At 32.7% G+C, this 21,587-nt stretch overlaps 1 protein-coding gene across 2 annotated transcripts; it reads right to left on the reverse strand.

Annotated features, from left to right (window-relative positions):
- Positions 1-13,396: 13,396 nt before the first annotated feature.
- On the reverse strand, positions 13,397-19,369 carry LOC144574821 (putative 1-deoxy-D-xylulose-5-phosphate synthase 2, chloroplastic). 2 transcript variants are annotated; one of them, XM_078324896.1, is made up of 11 exons: positions 19,343-19,365; positions 19,170-19,302; positions 18,731-18,877; positions 18,367-18,531; positions 17,677-17,827; positions 16,659-16,930; positions 15,947-16,220; positions 15,237-15,544; positions 14,614-14,895; positions 14,073-14,357; positions 13,397-13,951 (listed from the first exon to the last, which is right to left on the reverse strand). In XM_078324896.1, exons 2-11 carry the CDS (start codon positions 19,245-19,247, stop codon positions 13,805-13,807), a joined length of 2,109 nt encoding a protein of 702 aa, XP_078181022.1. In that variant the 5' UTR covers positions 19,248-19,302; positions 19,343-19,365; the 3' UTR covers positions 13,397-13,804. The 2 variants fall into 2 exon arrangements, with proteins under 2 accessions (XP_078181022.1, XP_078181021.1); XM_078324895.1 differs by having other exon boundaries at positions 19,170-19,369.
- Positions 19,370-21,587: the final 2,218 nt, after the last annotated feature.

Raw genomic sequence — 21,587 nt, forward strand, 5'->3', positions numbered from 1 at the left:
GAATACCGCTGCAAGTTCGCCCGAGGTTATGTAAAGTAAAAAAAAGAAGTAATTATTTATAGTGTTGACTAATCAAACTTTTTGATAGTAATGATGATAGCAATATTAGTATCCCGAGCAAAATTAGGGTGTGATGTGCTCACAAAGAGGTGTTGGTGAGCACATCTCCAAAAGACTATCGAATTAATTTCAAACTATAAATCGAAATGGTTGAAATTCATGTACTTCGTGAGTGATGCATGTATATGTAAATTTTTTAAAATTTTGAATTCATTTACAACATGGTCAAGTGATCAAATAAATGATGAAAAATGAATAATAAAACAATTAAAAAAATAACTTATAAAATGTTCATTGTTTTGACCACTTAATAACTGGAATAGGCCCTTCTTTCTGGTCAACCAATTCCCGGATTTAAAGAAATGGTCCGGTTAATGGTTAACCGGAAATGAGTAACCGGTTATTGGTATACCGAAATTTTAATATAAGTCCGGTTAATGGTCCACCGGTTTTGGTTTTTTTTTTTTGAAAACATAATTTTTTTATTTTTTGTATAAAAATATTAGAAATGTTGAATATATTTCTTTGAAAATATATGGAATACAATATAATTTGATTTATTAGAAAGACTGCACCAAATAACCCGGATTAATATTTTTCAGGCCGAATTTTTCGCGGTTGTAAGAAAAATTAATATATTTATTTATGTGTTATTGGAAAAAAATAAAAATGCTTGGATTGTGAGTTATTGATTCCGGTTCAAAAGTCAATTCTAGGTAATTCAGATAATATTGTAATCCTTCTAGTACATTTAATTTATAAAAAAATTGTATCTATTTAAAAAAAACAAAAACTTTAATTTATTTCATGATTGTTTTTCAAAAAGAATTCTCAAAATAGATACAACTTTTAATAAATTAAATGTACTAGAAAGATCACAATATTTTCTGAATTACCTAGAAGTGACTTTTGAACCGGGATCAATAACTCACAATCCAACCATTTTTTTTTTTTACAGTAACACATAAATAAATATATTAATTTTTCTTACAGCCATGAAAGATCCGGCCGAAAAAATATTGATCCGGGTTATTTATTGCAGTCTTTCTAATAAATCAAATTATATTGTATTCCATCTATTTTCAAAGAAATATATTCAACATTTCTAATATTTTAATACAAAAAATAAAAAAATTATGTTTTCAAAAAAAAAAAACCAAAACCGGTGGACCATTAACCGGACTTATATTAAAATTTCGGTATACCAATAACCGGTTACTCATTTCCGGTTAACCATTAACCGGACCATTTCTTTAAATCCGGGAATTGGTTGACCGGAAAGAAGGGCCTATTCCGGTTATTGGAGCACCAGTTTGGGTAGTTTTCGAATTTCAGTCAGGATTTGAATATTTTTTTAAATTTTATTTATTTTTTGGATATAAATAAAAAAAATTGGGTATACCCGGCTTACTTGTATCACGTATGAAACTTCTCTAGCTTGTGTTACACTCGATCTAGGGGTGCAAACGGGTTGGATATTACCCGACCGTATCCGAAAATTTTATACGGATATCTGATATCCGAATATCTGTGCGGATACAGATACGGATATGGTTTTGAATTTTAATTATCCATTTCCGAATAGTAAATATATATTATATAATTTAATATGTATTTTGAAAAAAAATTATTACTTTCAGTGTCATATGTAAAAAAATAGATATTATTACTTTCAGCGTCATATGTAAAAAAATACTTAGATATTTATATCTTCGTAGATATAAATACTTAGAAGATAAGATATTAATACTTTGATGCTTAATTTGTTACGATAATTCCTTTTTGAGTTCCCCAATCATTCTCGCGTCAACCTTCCTCTATCAAAAATAGTTGATCTCATAGGCATAAATACTGCAGTGCATAAGTATAAATACTTAGATATTAATACTTTCTATGTCATACGTAAAAAATATTTGTAAGTATAGATATAAATACTTACGGGACAATGAACCTAAAAATACATCATCATGGATCTCATTGAAAGAGAAAATTGAGTAGGTATTAATACTTTAGAAAAAAAAAAAATCAAATTATGGAGTTTTCGTAGTCCCGGCAGGAAGTTATTTTTCTGCATTTAATTTTTGGTGGTCTCCCGCAGGTATAATGCGGGTATTGTTATCTTCGCGCTGCAGTACCCACGCAATAAATAATTGTTCACCTCATAACTATAAATACTCCCGTACATAAGTACAAATACTTTCTTGCATATGTATTAATACTTTAGAAAAAAAATTGAATTGTGAAATTTTTGTGATCCCATAAAAATTATTATTTTAATTTAATTTTCAATGGTTCACTCTGCTAGGAAAGTGCAGAAACTGTTATCAGCTCCTAGTACAACTTCATTCCGGATAGTAGTGTACCTTTCTGACACCTATGATATGAATGATTCTATCTACAATATATTTCAATTTTACCTAGTAATTTCTTTTGAGTCATAAAGTTAATACTATTTTTTTAACACAATATTATTAAATATTTAAATACATAGATAATTTTATCCTTCATTAATTATATTTCTTAAAAAGCTGATTCTTTCTCATACATTTTATCGTAAGATTTTTTTTCTTGAAAACTTCTTTTTTATCTCATATAATAATTAGAATTTTGTTTTCTTAAAAATGAGATATATAAAATAAATCACTACCTTATTTGTTATTTGTACTTCGTTACATCTTTTAATTTTTAAAGATAATACAAAAGTGAAATATTTTATTATATTATCAAAATCTATCAACATTATATATATATATATATATATATATATATCAGTGTTCTAAATAGCTAGCTATAGCGGCGCTATAGTTACGCTATAACTTTTCCGGACCATAAACGCTAAACTATGAGATAAAATTGCACTAACTCAGCTACGACCGCTATAGCTATAATAGCTGACCGCTATTACTGCTATATGAGACCCACTATAGCTACCGCTATGCTACATGGATTTTTTTTTACAATTTATATGGACTTCTATACTTCTATTCTTATTTCTAATGCTACATGGTCTTCTACGATAAATATACTAAACTGATGTGAATTATGCAATGCAAGTAATAAATCCTAAATTGCACTCAATTTGGTTGCAAGTGTACAACCTTATCGAGGAGTACTTAGGGATCGTCTCCACAGGGACAAGTCGGAATTTCAAGTCTAACCTAATCAATTTACTTAGTAAAAGAAAATAAAAGGAATTTTTTTGTTTTTAGGATGGTTTGGTTGTGATTAAATTGAATTAAACTAAAGTCTTAAAGCTAAATTCGGTTTATAACAAGTATGAGAAAGTAGGGTTTCTTAGGGTTCCTATCCACTATTGTCATGATTAATTGGTTCGTTAGTTTTGTTTTTTATGTTTATGAAGGCACAGTTGAATGTTATAGGTACAAAGTGATATCTCTATATTAGTACCATCTCTAAATTAGAATAAACGTCACCTCTCGGTACTTGGCTACCCTAACCTAAAGTCATTAAGTTCTTACTGTCCCAATTGACTTAGAAAACCGTCTTTCACCTCTCGGTACTTGGCACAATTTATCTAAATAATTAGATAAAGCCCGTATAAGACAAGCATCACCTCTCGGTACTTAACCTATAAAATACCCTATTCCTTATGGTCCGGACTTAATACTCAATTTCTCAATTGCAAGCACCAAATCCTATGGTTTCATATGATTTCGATTAAGTCTTCACAATCAATTAGAATAAAGAATAGATCATAACAAAGAACAAGAACATGTCAAATAAAACCAACTAAATCATCATAATAGTTTCAAGTACAACCCTAATCTACCCTAGAAGAGTCCTTAGCCTGTCATGGCTAGGGCACAATTGAAATCAAAGAGAAATAGAAGAGTTCCGAAAGAAAGAAAACAAATAAAACCCGTCGATCGATGTTCTTCTTCTTCCTTTTCTCTTCTTTTGCTTTTCCTTTCTTTCTCCCCCGTCGATCGATATTCTTCTTCTTCCTTTTCTCTTCTTTTGCTTTTCCTTTCTTTCTCTCCTAAAAAACCAGAATAATAGACTCTAAAAAAAACCTCCTCAAAAGTTTTTGCAATATTCCCTTTATAACCCCCTCCAAAATCCCAAAATAACCAACTAAAAATATCTAAAACGGGCTCTGAACCGACTTAATTGCGGACCGCAATAAGTTCATTGCGGGCCGTAAGTGGAGTACTTGCGTTTTGCTCTGCCAGATTTCTGAGATGCCTTGTGGGCCGCAAGAACTTGACTACGGTTCGCAATAAAGGTGCGCACAAAAAGGTGTTCTGTCTGATAACATTGCGGGCCCGCAAGGGAATGGCTACGGGCCGGAATGGATTTGCGCAGTGATGTCTGGTAAGGTTGCGGGCCGCAAGGTATGGGCTACGGGCCCGCAATAAATCTGCAGTGGTTCATTTCTTCGTCTTAACTTGCTGGAAATCGTCCGTTTTTGCTCCATTAAGCTCCAAATACTCGATTACCTGTAAAACAAACATAACTAGGGCAGTAACTTGAACTTTTGGACATTTCTAACCTAATTAAACCTAATTTAATCAGAACTTGGCTTAATTTACATAACAAACCCTAGGTTTCAATAGATACAATTTTGGCTTATCATAAACCAAACTATATGCTTCTATTTTTATTTGTGATTTATTCTATCATTCTATATTGAGAAATATTCAAATACTAATTCTTCATTTTGATTGCTCTTTGCATAGTATTCATCTGTAAAATTATTATCGTTCGTTTCAATTGAAATATGATTTTGATTATTATCATAATATATAAAATGTTTAAATATGTATATTGACTTCATTTACCTTATAAAATTAATTGCTATTTGTCTATTATAATATGTAATACTATGAAGTATAAAGAGATGGGCTATGGTGCATTGCAATGTATAACCTCTTTTGTACATTGGACTATAAATTACCAGATTCAAACTTCAAATAACTGATCCAAACTGTTCATCTTGTTCTCCATATTAATATGTGTTTGGAGACCAAATTTTACATTTTTTGAAAAAAATTTACTATTTTTTTAGATTATTGAAAATCGCTGTTTTCAAACAAATCTGGACCATAAAAAAACAACGATTTTAACCCTTCTCATTTTTTGAAAAAAATGGTTCGGATCGACTGTTTGAACTTTGTAAACGGAGATAAAGACGCGGGGCATGGTTGGGGCACAAAACCAATGGTGCATTTTAACCCTTCTCATTTATAAAATACCTATTTTACCCTTTTATTAAAAAAAACATAATACGCCCATCTGACTCCAATTTGAATCTGAAGGTTCCTCTACCGTCCGAATTGCTTTAAGATCCATGTGTGGTACATCAACAGGAATCTTGAAGCGAACACACACGGATATTGAAACAATGTGCACAGATTTTAATGTGTTGCATGCGGATCAAAATTGGTTTGAGATCTGTGCATACTAGATTAGCATGAATCTTGAAGTGAACACGCAATAATCTTATTTCGATGCGCTCGGATCGGACAGTATAGGAACCCTTCAGATTCAAATTTAAGTTTAATGGGGCATTTCATACTTTTAATGAAGGGTAAAGTAGGTATTTTATAAATTTAGAATTAGTTTTAATATAAAAGACAATAAAATGGGTAAATATGTGAGTTTTTGAAGTTTAGAGGGGGAAATACGTAATTTTAAAATTTAGAGGGGGGAATACGTAATATTGAAGTTTTTGAGGGGTATACATGAAATTCCCCCTTGATAATTAGTAGGAATATAGAATGAGGAGGGTTCAAATGCCTCCATGTTTTTGTGCCTCCATCTCTCTCCATCATTTTCAAAGTTCAAATAGTCGATCCGAACCGCTCAACCTAACCTCCATACTAAAATGTGTTTGGAGACCAAATTTTATATTTTTAGGAATTTTTTTACTATTTTTTTAGATAGATACAAAAATACTGTTTTTAGATGGTTCAGATTTACTGATTTTGTACCTATCTAAAAAAATAGTAAAAAAATTCCTAAAAATATAAAATTTGGTCTCCAAACATATTTTAGTATGGAGGTTAGGTTGAGCGGTTCGGATCGACTGTTTGAACTTTGAAAATGATAGAGAGAGATAGAGGCATGATGGAGGCACAAAAACATGGAGGCATTTGAACCCTCCTCATATAGAATATAAAGTTTGAAAAAGAAAAATCGCTATGTATGATAGCTTCCGCTATAGCTACGCTATTTGCAATAGCTTTTTTTTTTTATCTCCCCGCTATGCCGCTATTGTCACACCCCAAATCCACGAGGTCTGACAGCCTGCCGCGTGTATCTATCAAGCGTCACATATACACGCGAGGCAGTGGATCTTTTATATGCATTACCAATATCCTCACTCGCTGCGTCCGCATAAAATAACCTGAAAATAATCGGGAGGGTGGGGGTGAGAATAAATCCTCAGTGCGAAATTTGCCACAGTTTAGATTATTGGACTTGCAATCAAACTCTATATTAAAAAATGAAACTCAAACAATAACAATGCAACAGTTATATAAGAAAACATAAATAACAGAATGCCACTACTCGACAACAGTTAATCAACCTGAAACACAGTTTACGGAGTTTTCAATATGGATTTCAAAACACAACATATGTTTTGGCTTAACTCGATTCGTAACTCAGTTCATTAGGACTGGTAGCAACCACAGATGTTCTTTCGAGCTGAACCGTTATCAAACCCACATCTGTAGGGTTACAGACGCCTACAGATGGCCAACCGCTGGACCCTTTATCAGACACCCATCTGCAATTGCTGTTTGGCTTAACCATTTCCTAAGATCCGGTTACAAGTCACCAATACAGGTCAACTTGACAAATGCAATCACACGGAATCAAAGTTACATATACAGGTCCACTTTGCTAAATCTCAAGCAAATATATCAAAACCACACATACAGGTCAGCCTCGCACAATTCATTACACATGGTCAACGGATAGGTCACCGTCACCTTATCCAGCCACCTTAACAGATCGGTCTGGCAAATCCATAACAGGTCAAACGCATAAGTCAGCAGCGTCACCCTATCCAGCCACCTAAACAGGTCGGTCTGGCAAATTCTAACAGGTCAAACGCATAAGTCAGCAGCGTCACCCTATCCAGCCACCTAAACAGGTCGGCCTGGCAAATTCATAAACACCGGTCAACGGATAGGTCACCGTTACCTTAACCAGCCACCTAAACAGGTCGGCCTGGCAGATTCATTCACAACAAGCACAATTAATAGAACTAAACAACTAATAACCATACCAACATGCCAGTTAAACTTAACCTATCAATTCAATCATTCTCATTTATGCAAGAATCAATATGCAGCATGAATTCCAAAATATGCAACAATTAATCATTCAACATGACAAACGAATAAACAGTTTAATTCCTGAAAATAAAGTATCAAACAAGTCCAAGAATCCCGCACCTTATTATGACGAGCGTACCGCTTAATTACGGATCGGGCGTCTCGAATTACCTCGCGATATCTGGCTCGACTGAGCCTACACCTATATTATATGATTACTTGGTTTAGTTCGGTTACATTCTCAAACTTAAATTCCGAAAGCCGTATTTTAATTTGTCAATTCTTTTATACCTTTTTGGCTCATTTATAATCATTTTAATTCAATTCAATTTAATTAAAAACCCATAATTTAGCAAGGGTTTAAGCCGCTAATTTACAATTCACAATTTACTCCAAGTCCATTTATAACATTTCTAATGCGTAGGCTGGTCATTAATTCAAAACCTCACATTTTCACATTTAGGCTATTAATTTATACTACTCTACATAAGGCCTTATATTTTACAATTCATACCCCTTATTTTTATAAAAATTCTCAAGGCTTGTATTTTGCACAAAACAACCTTCAATTTAATTTATTTATATTTTTGGGTCCATGTCAAGTCAAGGACTGGTACACACACAAAATCAGCACCATTTACCGGGAAAATCAACAACCCGAGCAAAGGTGTAATTAATTTTAATTCCCTTTACAAAATCCTAACTACAATTCCCTTTAATTCATACACATCACTGTGGTATATATTTTACAATTTCCAACCATTAATAAAACCATTTTGCAATATAACCCCTTATACTTAATTTATTCGAGCAATTCGATCGAGTCGGGAAAATCAACAACCCGTACTCAAAAACTAGAAATTTCACATCCTACGACATTAATCGGTTCATCCAGACACCAATCAAGAGGTTTAGAATTTATTTTGGGAAATTATCCGAAATAGAAAATGTCAAAAGAGATCGACCGGTTCCGAGGGTTTCGTCCCGCCTTGCGGCCACCTCGCTCGAGTACTAGGAATCACCATAGCACCCCAAGATAGCACCAATCGAGCACCGAGACAGCACCGAGCCTAAACCCTAGTTCCTAGGGTTTCAAGGGAGGGAAGGAGAGGCAGAAACCGAGAGAGAGAGGGGGCGGCTGTGGCTCTCATGGGCGGAGAGGAGGAGAGGAGAGATCAGAGATGGGTCCGGTGGGGTTCGCCGGCAACGGGAGGGGGCGGAGGGGCGGAGCCCCTCTCTTTCTTCTCTTCTTTGGCGTAACAGAGAAGGGGTCTGTTGTGGGTGTCGCCAACAGAAAGGGAAAGAGAGGAAAGAGAGTGGGGAGAGGTTTATTTGGGTTGCTTTGAGATTGGTGCTAGATTAGATCCAAGGGTTCACAATTATATGAATTTTCAATATAGTTCCATTTAATTGATTTATGGTATGTTTCTTTTATAAATTCGAATCGAAGTTTCATAATATTTTGCGATTAATTTCGTGTGAATATTTTGTACTTTTATTTCTCTATTCTAATATTCAAATCATTCGGTATTAATTGTACATCTTTATATATATATATTTATTTAATTAAACTTCTATAATTCATTAATAAACAAGATTTATAAATTTCATAATTTATGTGTACAAATAATTCGTATTGTTATATTTTATTTTATTTCTAAATCTCTAAATTTTATTATACATAATTTCATACATTATTTATATTACGAAATTTTAGTTTCGTTTTAGTCGGTCAGAAAATTTCTGAACGATTGTTAAGTTAATTAAACTTTTTATTTAAGCAAAATTGATCGATTTATCAATTTTAATCAAGTTTTAAAATTTCGGAATGTAACAGCTATAATCGCTATTTAGAACCTTGATATATATTTTACTCAAATCCACAAATTTTATTGACAACCTAAAATTTATTACAATTAAGACTTTATCTTTATTTTCGCAAAACCACTAAAGAAAATTACTTATATAAATTAAACGTGAATAAGATCATGCAAAACATATTTATCATGTATAATTTGACATTCTAGCTGCTTGACGTAGTCTCTTTTGTAATTATTTAGCTGTATTTCTATGAGTTTTAATACATGGCTTAAAATGAATAGCAATCCGTTTAATTAAAATCAAGCTTTATTCCTTATCAGATTATTGTAATGCACAATGCCAAGACTATGTTGATCCAAAATTTCATACATATATTTAATACAAAATCCACAAAAAAGGAAAATTATTTATAAAAATTAAATAATTAATTAAACGATGAGTAATGTTAATATACTAGTTATTTTTCTTTCTGTTATCGCCAAACCATTTCTTCTTTGTTGTAGTGTCGGCCGCTCGTAGGAGAGAGGCAAAGCAGTGAAGCACCAATAATGGCGTGCAAATTAAGTTTCGACTTTTAATTAAGCAAGTGTCACTTCCCGGTAACTTTCTTAGCCATTGACCAAACCAATTAATTTAATTAGGTAGACTTGAGAATTACTTTAGATACTCGATCGGGAAGTAATTAAGTTATCTTGCTGGCCTTTATCTCCCTCTGTCTTCTCATTTTCCTTTACATGGTGGAAATTGTTCTATACGCACCTCGGACTTGACCGTTGATTTGGAAGTTGCAACAGATATTTAATTGGTTATACATCTTGGAAGTTGACTTGAAAGTTGCATGATATTTGGTTAGTGGTGAGTTCAATTTCTTTTCAAGGGCAGCACTACATATTATTAGGAGAGAAGTGACCATTGAAATACAAGTAAAATATATATTTTTTTAAAATTTACATATTTTACTTGTATTTCAAATTTTTTTTTTTATACTTTTAGAAAATATTTGTAATTGGAGTGAGGGTTACTATGCATAGCACATGCATATATAGATCCAAACTCCATATTAATATCTTCATTTTCTCAATCTAAATAATTGATATGAACCATTCAACATGATGATCTCTATATGAAAATGTATTTGTAGATCAATTTTTTTTTTTTTTAGAGTTTGTTATTATTATTTTGGATAGGTACTTGATCTAAATTAATATTCTTGATCATTCAAAAGTGGTGATTTTTTAATTATCTAAAAATAGTAAAAAAATTCTAATAAATATAAAATTTAGTATGTAATTATATTTTCATATAAAAATTATATTGAAGAGTTCACATTGATTATTTGCAATTTGAAAATGAAAATATTAATCCATATTACAAATCATTATTGATATACAAATCATATTGAATAATTCATATCGACTATCTTATCAATTTTCTATTATCCTCAAACCAATTTCTTAACGTAGAATTATTTTAGATGCTAAGTACCGTAGTAAGTTCTCTTTGCTTTCTCTCTCTCTTCTCATTTTCGTTAACATAGATGAAAATTAATATACACACCTCGGACTTGACCATTGAATTGGAAATTGCAACAGATCGATTTGGTCATGTTTCTGGGAAGTTGACTTGGAAGTTGCATGATATTTGGTTTTACTACATATTATTAAGGGCTGCACCTCACTACATATTATTAAGAGAAGTGATAATTCTAAATTTTTTTATTTACATATTTCACTTGCATTTCAATTATATTTATATATCTTTTAAAGAATCTTTATGATTGTAAAACTCTCAAATTATCTTATCCGATAATATCTTGGGAAAAAATTCATGAATATTTTGCATACTAGATAAACACTAGTGAATTCAGATATTAATAATTTGTATACTATATATAAACACTTTTAAGGGCATGTTTGGTTGCATTATTGTTCGCGTGGGAAGAAAAAAATTCAGTTCAACTGATTTTTTTTTCTCACGGGAACAGTAAAAAACAGTTCAAAGTTTTACTTTTTCTATGCCTACAGTCATTTCCATTAGTTAGCCGAACAGGGCCTTAAGGTGGAGCTAGGTAAAGGAGTATAGAATATGAGGTAAAAAATATTTTTTTTTTTCCAAAGATATATATATAGAGTCACTTTAAATCCAAATCTAAAAAGTTGTATGGGAATTATTGATTCTTTAAATTTGAATTATATAAATATATTTGGCACGTTTAACTCGTAATACATCACCGAAACTTTATGAAAGAGGTTGTATTTATTGAAATGCGCCTCCTGTTTGTGCCTCTGTGCAAATATTTTATTAGATTTAGATATAGCAGGAGTGGTAAAAAATGCAGTGGATCACTGTAGATAGTGGAAACTAAGCCCCACCTCAAAATTAAATATCGGCTCAAGATTGAGATCATAATAAATATTTTCTCGATCGTATTGTATTGTAGTGTCAAATCAAGCTATATATAATGGTTTTTGGATGCAACCTCAAAAATAGCAAGAATAGCACTAACTTGAGGTTAGCGCTATTCTATGGTTTGGATAGATTAGCAAGAACACTGCTAACTTCAAGAATAACTCTATTTTTAAGGTAATCTAAACGTAGAATAACAGAGGAAAATAGTCATTAACTCAAAAACAATACTAACTCCATGCTATTTTTCACGATCCAAACAATAGGAATTGTGTAAAGTAGGGGTGTCAATGGTACCTTTTTAGCCGTTTACCCGACCCGTATCATATTCGATAAGGCGGGTATGGGTAAGTTTTTTTTTCGTTAGCTTATTGGGTATGGGTATGGGTAAAAATTTTTTTTCATTAAATAAATGGGTAAGGGTATGGGTAATGACTATTTCATACCCGTTACCCTATAGGGTAATTATAAAATCCAAATATATATTCAATTCAATTTCCAACCCACTGAAATGTATATTCGTGTTTTTGAATTTGTATTCTTTATAAAAATTAATTTAGTTAGAATTGATTCCACATCTATTTTATTTTTTTATTAGAAATGCACTTATATATATGTTAAAATGAATGAGTTTTTATGTTTAATTTGTAAAATATAATAAAACTAATTATTATACTAGTATTATCCGTTATTCACCCACTACCGTTTCGTTACCCGATAATATTAACGGGTAAGGGTAGAGTAGGGTAAGATTAATTTTTAATGGGTATGGGTAGGGTATGGGTAAGGTCAATTTTAATGGGTATGGGTATGAAAATGTCTCCACCCGACCCGTACCGTACCCATTGACACCCCTAGTGTAAAGTGTTTAAATATAGTAACTAAGTCCAAAAATATAAAAAGTACTGAAGACTTAGCTCAGTATGCCCATTAATCATGCTACATATCACTAAAAAAAAAAATACTAACTTTACATCAATATCTTTGTATTCAAAATTCAAATAGTTGATCTAACCGTTCAATATGATTTTCGTATAAAATTATATATTTTGTAGAATCTTTTATTATTATTTTTATATTTTTTTTTAGATAGATAGAAAATCATTATGTTTAAATAGTCTAGAATATTTTGATCAACTTTTTTTTTTAATTGTAAACAGTAATTGAATTGTTACGAATATATGAGATACAAACTGCAAGCTTTACATGTACTTGTTAATTGTATAGGCTAATTAACCGTTTTACCTTCCTAAACTATAATATATAAAGTTGTGTTGTACCTACTAATTCCAGCTATAATCTAATCAAATTCATCTTCAATTGCATTTAAGATTACAGAGTTGATTATGTAATGTTCTGGATTTGTCAGAGATCCTCTTATTGGATCGGATCTTCTTGGTGATCTTCAGTATCTTCAATAGAGACTTGAGAGAGAGGGAACTATTCCCTGGATGCGGATCCCCTAAAGTAACTCCAAATTTGAGTTTGGATCCGGACCATTCAGTCAGAATAATTGATGGTAGGACCATTTAATATTCATACAAATTATGATTGGACGGTTCAGATTCAAACTCAAACTATAAATTACTTTAAGGAATCCGAATTCCTAACTCTTTCAAGCCTTTTTTTTTGCTCAACTCTGCCGAGCTTTCAAAAAATAATTACAGTGTAACACATGGGGATGCACTGCACTGGCGGCGCTATTTGTTTTCTTTGAAAGAAAGTACTATTAATAAAAATGTATTTCCTTGCCAACTCAACAACAACATTCATTAATGAAAGAACAGATTGCTATTCAAGCTCTAGCAATCAATACTTATTCCAAATTGTTTTCTTTCTTACAAGTGATTCAGTCAAGTACTGCATTTATGTCGACGAATAAGAGAGTACATACTTCCAAACAACTATACAGATCTCTCATTTGATCATATTTATATAAATCTATAAGCATCAACCAAAAGATTCCGCCCCCATCCCACAAAAAAAAAAAAAAAAAAAAATGAAGAAAGGAAAGAGAATGGATTTTTTTTTTTTTTTTTTTGTAACCTGTACATGAAGTTCCATATATGAACATATTCTTACTTCTAAGATTTTTATCCATCCAGGATATATTTTTTTTTTTGCTAACTAGAAGGATATTTGTGATCCATTAACTTGGATGAAGTTCCTTTAGTTTTTTTGATAATTCTTATGTAGGGGATTGTTCTTGTTTACTGCAGTTGCAAAGCCTCCTTTGGCCTCCCCAAAAGGGAAAGAACTGTAGCAGCTATGTGTCGGGATGACAACCCGGCCTCCTCGATTTGATCTACCGGAGAACCATGGTCTATGTACCGATCAGGTAGCACAATTGATCTCAGCTGTTTAGAACAGAATTACAACTAAGAATAAGAACAATAATTGAAAACCTGAATATATTACTGAACTATATAAGCTACCTTCCAATATTTACAAAAAAATAGAGAAGAAAATATAAAATACCTTGAGGTTGCCATCTAGGTGGCCATTCAAACTGAGAAAATGCGAAACATGGGAGCAAAAGCCACCGATGGAGCCTTCTTCAACAGTCAGAAGGATCTCGTGCTCTTTCGCTAGACTGGTGATCAGGGAACGGTCGAGTGGCTTACAGAAGCGTGCATCGGCGACGGTGATATAGATGCCTTGGTTCCACAAAGTGGTGGCGGCCTTCATGCATGTTTGCACAATTGACCCGTAACCGAGGATAGCTACTCTGTTTCCTTCCAAAAGTATTCTTCCTTTTCCAATCTGTGAAATTAATTACAAGTAATTATAGAATGTCTAAATAGGTCTTCTGATATTCAATTATAGAATACTCTTATTTTTTATTCATTCTTTTGAGTTTTGACTGGCCAAAATGGCACCAATGATTAATTTTTGTTTCTGAAATTAGTGGTATATCAACCCGTTTCATTAGAATGATTAATTTTTATAATAAAAATTTTACATACTAGAATTAAATTAAATCTCAAGTGACCAAAATAAAAATTGAACAAAGTAGTACCTCAATAGGAGTGCCTTTATTGCCAGGAGGGAGGGGTACCCCAACTCCATTTCCTCTGGGAAACCTAAAGCAAGAAGGCCGATCATCGATGGCTGCTGCTGTGGCCACCATGTGCATCAACTCTGCCTCGTCAGATGGTGCCATCACAACCATGTTAGGAAGACATGCCATATATGTTATGTCAAAGGCCCCACAGTGTGTGGGCCCATCAGCACCCACCAAACCGGCTCGGTCCAGCGCAAACCGTACAGGCAACTTCTGCAAATCTACATCATGTACGACCTATTCAAGTTTGCAGAATAAAATTATTAGATGCTTTTGAAGTATACTGTTTAGTGTTTAATAAAGGCTAGAATGAAAAGTGAAAACTCAACATTAGGATTAGAAAACAAAAATTATCTTAAAGTATACTTCTAATATACCCTATTAAAAGTCAGTGCCATAAAGTTAAAAATGAATTGGGAACAAAGGTTTACTATATAATCTCCTGACTTGATCGTTACATGTTTGCTTATTTACACATTAACAAAACATGATGATACAAATTTGGATGATTTTTTTTTTTTTTGGGAATTATGTCAACTAACAATTAGCTCTAATACAGAAAGGTTGTCTAATCATACCTGATCATACCCCCTTTGAAGAAATGAAGAATAAATGGCGCAGAATGGCTTGAGCCCCTCGGTGGCAAGGCCAGCGGCAAAAGTGACGGCATGTTGCTCGGCAATGCCGACGTCAAAGCACCTTTCTGGAAACTTCTTCTGGAAGTAGTTGAGACCGGTCCCACCTCCCATGGCCGCATGAATTCCTACTATCTTGCTATCCACCTCTGCCTCCTCTATAAGTGCATTCGCAAAATATTGCGTGTACGAGAGCGTTGCGGATTTGGCTTTGAATTGCTTTCCAGTTTGAGGATTGAACTTTACGACACCTAAAAGGAAAAAATACATAGAATTTTTTTTATAGTTGCATAGGACTAAGGATCATTTATGTTCATCGATCATGAGTTCTTTTCTCCAAAATCTGCCATATTTTCTGATTTTCTGTATGTTGTAACAACAATATGGCAACAAGTAATTGACCTATGAATTTATTATTTATATTTGATGAAAATAGATAAATAGATAAAAGTAAAATTAGTGAGCTTTTGGATGTAGTGACGTTTATGTGAGGTTGCGACATGTTGATTCGCTTATATGACAAGAGGCAGCTATGGTTGGTTTTGAAATCAGGACTCCTTATTTTATTTAGAAATGTAACAATAGAAAATCAATGCTTCAAAAGAACTAATGATAAGTTGATAACATGAATAAACCAAATTAAGTAAGCGTACCATGCATTTTATCAGGAGCAGCTTCGGCAGGAGAATACCCTTTCCCCTTCTCGGTGACAACATGGATCACCACTGGCCCAGGAGCCGGCATGGACTTCACCTTCTCCAAAACTGTTACTAAATCGTCGATGTTATGGCCATCAACAGGGCCTATGTAATACAGCCCAAGTTCCTCAAAAAGGGTAGCTCCAGAGGCGCTAATCATACCCCTTGCATATTCATCGACCTTGGCTGCCACCTCATGTGTGGAGCCTCCTATTTGCTTCGTAAGCGTCTGTTCAAACAGTTTGTCGTTATTAATTACAAATGTAAACATTGAGAAACAAATACATCTAAAAGATGCTGGGGTGTAACGGAGTCCGTTAATAAAAAAAAAGCATCTAAAGCACAATTAATCTTAGAGGTGATGGCAGACAGGTTTTTTGTGATGAAATTTGCAAGGATCTCATGAATTTTGGAAAAATGTTGTACAATTTACATGGCATCTAACATACTACAATTTTTGTATGCTTGGATTTCAGATTATTTGTGAATTCACTGGTAATTGATATATTAATCTACTCTTAATAATTAAGGTACTCAAAACCAACCTTGACTAATATTAATTTAAAATACTTACAAGATTAATTAAAGCCACTATAACAACAATGCATTTATTTGCAACTTTTGCCTCGTACTAGATAAATTAACTTGGCGATTCAAATTATATTACCTTTGCAGCCTCGCGCAATTTTCTGAGCTTGGTGCTGGATTGGAGCTTAGTGAGAGCTTTGCTAAGGGCCCCGACAGGGGTAGCGGGGCCGTCAAGGGTAGCAGTTGGCAGAGAGACCTGCTTGTTGTCATTCAAGATAATTATCATGTTTGTGTTGAGAAATCCCGAGTTGTTCATCGCCTCATATGCTTGCCCTGCTGTCATCGCTCCATCTCCTATCACTGCTATAACATGGTTCTTTTTTCCTAGTAAATCCCTTGCCACCGCCATCCCTGGAGAAACAATTTTATTTTAGGATATATCGTTTGGTTTGCCATAACTTGCCCTAATGTCCCTTTTCATCAAACACTCTATTTTCCTGATATTTAATAGCTTGTTTGGTTGAAGATATTGTCTCCAATAAGTTCTTTTCTTACTTCTTTTTGTGTATTTGAAGTGATATTGTGAAATATTTTTTTTGCAGGACCATTGCTGCCTGAGAAAGTTAATATACAGTACATGCGTGGGGTTCTACAATTGTTAAGTATAAAATATGTGAAAAACAGACAGGGTATAGAATTTGATGACCAATGATAGTGATAAAATATTCATACTTATAAGATTATATAAAAGAATAATACTGAATTAACTTCTGATGTCTAATTTTACCATAAAATACATTACTGTTCCTGTTTTGAAATGACCATACCAGTACGGATTGCAGAGCCTCTGTACTGTATTCTGGTAAGTGGTAACCCTGATCAGAGCTGTTTATTTGAAGTTATTGGTTTTATTTACTAATTTAGTTCTGCAATTTTTCTTTATATAGACTTATAGTAGAGCGGCATTTTGTGTCAAAGCAATTCAGGGGTAGAACTGGAAGTTAAAATATTTTTCAGTATCTGTTTTTGACGTCCACATGCCACGTAATAAAAATGGCGTTTTCTGGATCATCTATTAAATTGTCGAATATTGAGTTATCGTTATGCCCATTAAGACAGTTTCTTTGTTTAAGTGAAGATGCATGAATTTTACGTACCAAGACCAGCGGAGATGCTTGTGGAGCTATGACCGACACCGAAAGCATCGTAAATGCTCTCCTCTCGTTTGGGGAAACCAGCAAGGCCAGAGGTTTGCCTTATTGTGTGCATTTTTGACCTCCTCCCTGTCAGTATCTTATGTGGGTACGCCTGAAAAATTAAAAAAAAAAAAATTGTACTTCAGTTAAGCAGATAAATTGTGACATTTGTTTTGTGCATGCCTTTCAATTGCCAAGTATTAAATATTGTTTGTTAATTGCTGGTGGGTTCATCTTATTGGAGAGTATCTTTTGTTTAATATGACACTCTTTGGTATACTGAAAACGACTAGTATGATAACGATACATATGAAATAGAACGGAGCTAATTATAAATATGTTGTTTCGAAACAAGAAAACACAAAATCTTCATTGCATCAACCATGTTATCGACGTAATTGAATTTTCAGATAATAAAATAAGTAGCACGCATGAACAAAACATGTGAACCAATATAGCAAAACACTTTAATTTCTTAACAAGTTATTTCTGACTTTCAATAGACGCCAAGTTCCGGAACTACAATATTAATAACAATCATTTACTTGTTTTGGAAAGTAAAGGGTCAAAATTAGACCAGTTTTTTTCCATTTACTGTTAGCAAGTATAGAGAAGACTCAAAATGCAAACGGTAAAAGAGAGAGTTGTAACCTGATGGCCAACATCCCAAATGATCTTGTCTTCGGGCGTATTGAAAACATGGTGCAGAGCAACGGACAGCTCGACGACACCGAGGCTCGAGCTCAGGTGCCCTCCTGTCTTTGACACCGTGTACACAATTTCGGTTCTCACTTCATCTGCCAATTGCTCCAACTCCTGAAATAAATAAATAAATTGTACAAAATTTTCAAAACATCCCTCAAAAATTAACTGCCTTTCGTGCCATAGAAGTGTAGAACCATGATAGGCCTTTTTATTAAGCAAAAATCATCTATGCCTTTTGAAAATATTTGGATAAAGAATCTTGTTAAAACTTAAAAGTACAGGAAATTACAAAAGGAAAGAGAGATGGTACCTGATGAGAGAGGTTTTTCATGTGAACTGGGTAGTTAATTGTATCCAAAAGAGGCGTTGGGGGCTTCTCTGAGGAGAAAATTATCTTTCCATCGTTATCCTTTCTAATTGCCATTTTCTTCTCATCTGCATTTGCTCTCATGGCCACCTGAAAAAACACAAGTGAAAAACAGAGGACACTGAATCAGAATCTCTTAATTAATTAGTACCAAGTTTCAGAAATTCACCCGTACTATTTTGTTACACGGAACTAGGAATTACCATGTTAAATTGCATACAGTTGCTCACACACTTCATCAAACACGTATCCCGCATGTTATTTTTAATATGTGAATCATACTTAAAAGGGTTAATTTATGAGCTCCTTGTGACATAAAATTTTGTCGCATGTAAAACAACAAAAAAATTAAGTGTTATTTGTGTGTGAATATCCTGTGTACCTGTCTCTTGCGAGATTTGCATGATGGTGCCTTAAAAAATGGCAAAGTTGCCGACATTAGAGAGCTTGAGGTCTCCATGTAATCGTCTCCCTCTCACACACACACACACAGAAACGAGCAGATCAGAGAGAGAGATAGATAGAGAGATGTGTTCAGATACACTCTGAGCAGAGGAAGCGAGTTTTGGAGAGAACGAGGGGGAAATTGTTTTAGGTGTAAGTTAGAGGAGTGCAGGGGTTTATAAAGATTCGAGGCGGGGGCAAATTGGGAACAGAAAATGTTTCGGCTAATTTCCAGTTACAAGTAATGGAGACATCCATTCCATTTCCAAAGGAGATAGAAACAGCGCTAGGTAATGTGCATAATCAAAATAAAATATGGAAGATGTAGTTAAATCGAATAATAAATGAGCGCGTCAATGCAAACATTGCAGCCTTGCAGGATAGATATAGTGCTGTTTTGATTTTAAATAGTGATAAAATACGGATAAAATACATTAAATAGTGCTGTTTTGATTTTATGCAATGACAAATAATAAAGTCAAAATGACATAATAGAAATACGGATAAATTAGTTTTTAGTCTAATGAGAAAAATATATGATCACTGATATGAGAGATCATAACAAAACGTCTTGTTCTGTGTACCGAAATATGTCTCAAGTGTTAGTCCCTAATTAAGAATTTGAAAGTAATAAAAATCAATCCAAACCCAATTGGTCCGCACACATGACTTGACCTAAACTCGACTAGCCCATAACCAAAGCAACTTCAACCCCGAAAGTTTTATTAATATTCAACAAAATATATAAAATTTGATATTCTGCATTTAAATTCGGAAAAATTCAAAATATATCCAATTCAGAGAATAATTCTCTAAATCTATATCTTCTTTCCGAAAAATTATTCTTCACATCCAAAAATATATTTCTAAAAAATAATTCTCCAAATTTGTATTTTTGTTATTAAAATAGAAAATCTTATGATTTATTAATTTTGTATATTAAAATATTAGAACTATTTTTTATATTTCTTCTCAAATAGATAGAATATTGTATAATTGAATTTATTAGAAATATTGTGATAAATAACCCGAATTAACATTTTTCAGTCTGTATTTTTTATGGCTGTAAGAAATATTAAAAATATTCCTGTGTACTGGAAAAAAATAAAAAAAATTGGATCTGAGTTATTGATATCGGTTCAAAAGTCACTTCTGAGTAAATAAAGAAAATATCATTGCCTTTCTAGTACAGCCAAATTCTAAAATATGACATCTATTTTGAAAGAAAAAATTGATATCAAAACATTTCATCTGACAAATGTCATTTTAAAAAAAAAATAAATGGAGTATATTACAATTCGAATTTACTAGAAGGACCACAATATTTTCTTTCTTTATTTAGAAGTGACTTTTGGACCAGGATTAATAACTCAGATTCAAAATATATACATTTTTTTTCAATAACACACAAAGAAATATTTTAATTTTTCTTATAGCCGTAAAAAAATCAGAGCTGAAAAATGTTGATTTGAGTTATTTGTCACAATCTTTCTAATAAATTCAATTATATAGTATTCTATTTATTTTTAAAGAAATATAAATATTTCTAATATTTTTATAAAAAAACAAACAAATCATAATATTTTATATTTTAATTAAAACAAAAGAAAAAAAAAATTTGAAGAATTATTCTCGAGAAATTCAAATCCGAAATTATTTTCCAGATCCGCGTTAAATGAGGTACCAGTACGGTCTGAACCAGAATGACCCAGTACCCAGAGAATTCAGATCCATTGCGGTACCGGACCGTATAGAATGAGCTTCGAGTTATCTATTTTATTCTGACATTTCTAATAGATGCTGAATAAATTTTAATTCGGCTAAAAATATTCTCCACGGTCCGATACCACGGATGATACTCGCATCACGGCTAAAAAAGTTGCTAGATTTATTCACTTTTGACTAAATTAATTGTCATATTCAGAAGCGGATCTACGGTCAAGTCATGAGTACTTAAGTTTTTTTTTTTAATTTTATTTATATATATTGAGATTAAACAGAACCTATTTTGGATATGTATTATCTCCCTCTATTTTTTTTTAAATGTACTACCATCACTTTTGGCGTGTGTTGATTTAATTCTTTGATTTTTTTTTTCCCTTTTTTTGTTCAACACAGTCAAATTTCTCTATCAAAACCTTGCCTTTTAATTTAATAACACGTTTTGTAAAAATATATAATATAATAAGTTTGAAGAACTTTAATGTTTTTGGCTGATGGTATAAGCACAATTATTTTTTGAATAATTATTTCAATCCCCACACTCCAGTACCTCCATTGTACCCCATCTCTTAAACAGATTTTAACTTTCCATAAACTAACTTAACTAACTAATTTATTCAAAACACTAGTATAA

This window comes from Carex rostrata, chromosome 23, assembly GCF_964058835.1.
Source record: "Carex rostrata chromosome 23, lpCarRost1.2, whole genome shotgun sequence".
NCBI classification, from domain to species: domain Eukaryota; kingdom Viridiplantae; phylum Streptophyta; class Magnoliopsida; order Poales; family Cyperaceae; genus Carex; species Carex rostrata.